Source organism: Austrofundulus limnaeus, unplaced genomic scaffold, assembly GCF_001266775.1.
Source record: "Austrofundulus limnaeus strain Quisiro unplaced genomic scaffold, Austrofundulus_limnaeus-1.0 Scaffold1378, whole genome shotgun sequence".
NCBI lineage: Eukaryota > Metazoa > Chordata > Actinopteri > Cyprinodontiformes > Rivulidae > Austrofundulus > Austrofundulus limnaeus.
The window spans coordinates 40,060-44,435 of NW_013953780.1; the positions used below are offsets into that span (position 1 = coordinate 40,060).

General features: G+C 38.5%; 1 protein-coding gene across 1 annotated transcript in view; it reads left to right on the forward strand.

Annotated features, from left to right (window-relative positions):
- LOC106535182 (protein bicaudal D homolog 1) overlaps nt 1-4,376 on the forward strand; it is a gene marked incomplete at its 5' end in the record, with an annotated part of 42,835 nt that overhangs the window by 28,061 nt on the left and 10,398 nt on the right. Inside the window, 2 exon segments of the mRNA XM_014032124.1 lie at nt 478-640; nt 2,877-3,356. Coding sequence (XP_013887578.1) covers nt 478-640; nt 2,877-3,356 — 643 coding nt within the window.

A 4,376-nucleotide genomic window follows, 5' to 3' on the forward strand; every position in this document is an offset into this window, starting at 1 on the left:
CGCTCACACTGAGGTCCTATCCATGTCGTCATTTACCCAGAATGCTTTGCGTGTACATGAAATGGCCCTGTCCGTGTAATATATTTTTAAATTTTTAGTTTAAAAATGATAAAAACTGAACATCCTTCAGTATTTTTACACTCTTTATTTTACAGTTAAAATATATGTTTATCAAATAAAGTCTAATGTTACAACAAATCATGAATCCCTTTAATAACGCGTGGCCACAACAATTTTTGCATTACCACACGTTAATTCATGGGCATGAGATAATTAACGCATGGCCACACAATAATTAACACATGGCTATGCAATAATTAATGGATGGCCAGCAATGGGCTAATTTTGAGCAGCCTTGTTGTAAATAGTAAAATAATTTTTCTAAAACTTTTTCAGTTTCTTAATCTTAATACTGGAATTAAAGGACAATAAAAGATTCTCATTTTGTAATTTTATTTAATTTTTTTAACCCATCAGGTGTAATGGTCACCAACATGGTGGGACAGTGGTGGGGTTGGTGCCCAGGCCTAATGGAGAGTGCTTTGAACCGGGTCAGACAGCGAAGAGTGGAGCTACAGCTGACCTCTTTAGTGAGATCAACTTGACAGAGATTCAGAAGCTGAAACAGCAGCTGGTGACGGTGAGTGATATTTTACTGATTACTGATACATCAATTGTTATCACCTGCCTATGTCTGTGTATGCACGTTTGTGTGTTTGGTTAAAAAAAAAATCCATCCATCCATTATCTATAAAACCGCTTCTTCCTTTCAGGGTTACGGTCACTGGTGCCCATATCCAGCAGCTCATTAACCACTGAATTCATTTTACTGAAACTCTTAGGAATAATGTGGCATAGCTTAGAGTCATTTATTCATATCCCCAAGTGCTACTCAAGATCTTTGCTTAAAACAGCAGTATTACCTGTTGGAGTAAATCCCAATTGTCTGTTCAGCAAAATATCTCACAACTGGACAGATTTTTTATGAAACTTTCCAAAAGTAAATATTAGGTGTACATCTACAAATGTTAAACTCTGAGTCATTCCGTTCAAGATGGCCACCACAGCTAAATATTATTCAACAGATAAATAGCTTTAACACATTCAATATGACTCTCAAATACMATCACATCAAATTTTACCTCCATATCAGTAAAACTGATTGAGTTATTCATAGTGATGTTTTGCTACTGGTTAGCAAATAAGCACACAGTAACAGGTAATTATAAAATCATACAGTCTTAGGGACAGTTATTAAAGGTTTGCCTGTGTGAAAAGATGTASAAGCTTAATAGCCTACGCAAAACTGGTTTATGAACAGTTCGTAATGAAGTACAAATTAGTCGACTTTAATATAAATAAAACATAAAACTGCAGCTTAACAGCTTTAAAAAAGTCAACATAAGTTACTTATTTGTGAAACAAGTCTTTCTGAGTGTCATCTTTTTTTCTCAGAGTACAGCCATCAACAATATTAAAACTTATCCAAAACAAACTACAGCAGGCCTGAATCTAAAATACACTATATRGCCAAAAGTATTTGCTCAGCCATCCAAATGACTGTGCACCAGTGCACAAAGCAAGGTCCATAAAYACATGGATGGCAGAGTCTGGTGTGAGTGAACTTGACTGGCCCGACCTCAACCCGATTGAACACCTTTGGGATGAATTAGAGCYGAGACTGAGAGCCAGGCCTTCTGTCCAACATCAGMATGTGACCTCACAAATGCTCTTCTGGAAGAATGYTCAGAAATACCCATAAACACACTCCTACACCTTGTGAACAGCCTTCCAAAAGAGTTGAAGCTGTTCTAGCTGCAAAGAGTGGACCAACGTCATATTGAACCCTATGGATTAGGAATTCAATTCWATTCAAAAATACTTTATTGATCCCAGAGGAAAATTAGATAATGGGTGAATGAATGGGATGTCACTTAAGCTCATATGTGAMTCAAGGCAAGTGAGACAGCACTTTTGACAATATAATGTACATGTCTTCCTGTTTTTCCAGCCAATCTAGATCTTCCTGTTTGGGATATAGAGAAGTTTTTACATTATTGAGAAAACCAGCAACTCACCCACTGGCCTTTGTTGTGCAGCATGAGATTTATTGTTCACTAGGATGTGAGGGCTATGATGCATGATAACTGTACAGCAAAAAAGTTAATAAAACAAATAAAAACTAGAACTCAGAAGCAGTTATGACCGGGGTCCAAGCCCATTTACGCATGGCAACAGCATCCTGTCGACCTCGTGGACCACAGAACTGTAGCAATGATGGGGAATTTTTATTAGCTCTGAGGAACAATTTTGTTGAGCTCCTTCTTCATGGGTGTGCACAAATGTGTCTCCATTTTTGGTTCCAATGCAGTTTTGGATCTACTTCAGGGGTGGTTCCAGGCAGGTCAAGCTGAGTATTGACTTTACAATGGAGAAGGGGCTTTTGTGAACAATGGTCACAAGTAAGGGGCTTTTGTGAACATGGGTCCCATGTAAGGCATAGGCAAGTATAAAAACTGATAAAAAACTTTTTGTCAAGGCCATAAAAAGCTACTCATGCAGCTCCAGAGTAGCAGGTTGTCAACCCCAGTCTTATGGAATAACTCCTTGCAACACTGCATTTTTTTCTTCTGGATTATTTGCCTCTATGGTGACAGTCAGTAGCTTCTGCAAAAATAATTTTAATAGGGTGTTCTGCACCACTTTTAGATCTGTTATCATTTGTGCATGAAGTCTTTTTAAATTGCGTACCACATGCCCACTAATGACGCTAATTATTAGTTTGCCCAGCAATTTAGCACTTGTTATTTGAGATCTTGATAAATCATCCCCCTTAGTGCTGTGGTTTTCGTTGTTCCTGCTGCTGCCCTCTTCAGGTTGAATGTGAGAAAGTAGCTGTGATGACCAGCCTGCAGGAGTCCCAGACTCAGCTGCAACACACACAAGAAGCCTTGATGGAGCAGCATGAGAAGGCCCGCCGACTCAGCCAGAAAGTAACAAATCTCCATCGCCTACACCTTCAGGGGAACCAGGAGTTTCCAGCCGCTMTCATCTCTTCACCTAACTCTGAAACCCTGATGGAGCTGGATAGGGAGGAGGAGACCATAGACAGAGCAGAAAGTGAGACACTGAGTAAAAGTCTTTTTGTACCACATGCCTGGTCTGGAGATCCTGCAGTGTATTGTGTGGCTGTTACAGAGGTGGTGGAACTTAAGGCAGAGATGAAGGCCCTCAGAGAGAAGCTAGCTCAGCCTGATGAGGGAACACCTGAGGAGAAACCAGGCCAAGGCACTGAGCTCCAGAAGGTAGAGAGGCAGGTCATCTTGGAGAAGATCTGTCATGAGAGACAGGAGAAGGTAATGAAGCTGTGGTGTATGTCTACTAAAACAGCAACATTTTAACTAACAAGGGAAAGACTGAATGAATGAATGATTTAAATTTTTTCTTACCTCTTATGGAAGAGTTTCCCTGCCATTAATCAAGAGCATATGTTTCCAGTTTAAGAGTTCATGTCTTTGAGCTCAAAACTTTTAATGCTCACACTCAAAACCTCAGACGTTCACATCTTCACACTCAAAACATTTAATGCCTTTACTCAAAACCTCTCTTCTCTGCTTGCTAAGTATTTTTGCTTTTCACAGATCAGGACATATGGTCTCCTAGGAAGGAAGGAGGTTCTTAAACAGACAGAGGCCAATTTCAAGGCGTTTAGAAACGAAAATGATGCGACGTCAAGTTTATTTTTTATTTAAACATATAAACAATATTTTAATGACAACTAAAGGTGACATAGTTACTTAGAATTTGAATATATGCCTGATAAACACATAATATTGCCCCTTTAACTCAAACATTTAAATTTAACAAAACAGTAGTTTGAAAAGTTAGTTAGCACAACAGGTGGTTTCTCAGGTGGTTTCTCGTCCATCTCAGGTCTCAAAGCTTCCAACTTCATCCAGAAATCCAGCTCAAAAACTGTCCTCTTCCAGTTTGCACTCAGCATTCAGCTGTGTATGTACTAGACATAATAAAAGATATTAGGCCGTCAGAAAAACACAACACGTCCTTTGGGAAGAATATTATGTTTACAGGACAGAGTGGCGTCGTGGTAAAACAGACATGTAGCTGTCACTTTATCATCTGGTCAGGAGAAAGAAAATGAAGAACAATCAGTTACATTTACACTGGTGTTAAAATTAATTAAAGTTCAAAAATCTAATTATGCAAATTATAGTACACACGTGAAATAAAAATACCTTTAAAAAGGAAAATCATGCCACAGAAATGCTAATGATTATGGTAGATAGATAGATAGATAGATAGATAGATAGATAGATAGATAGATAGATAGATAGATAGATAGATAGATAGATAGA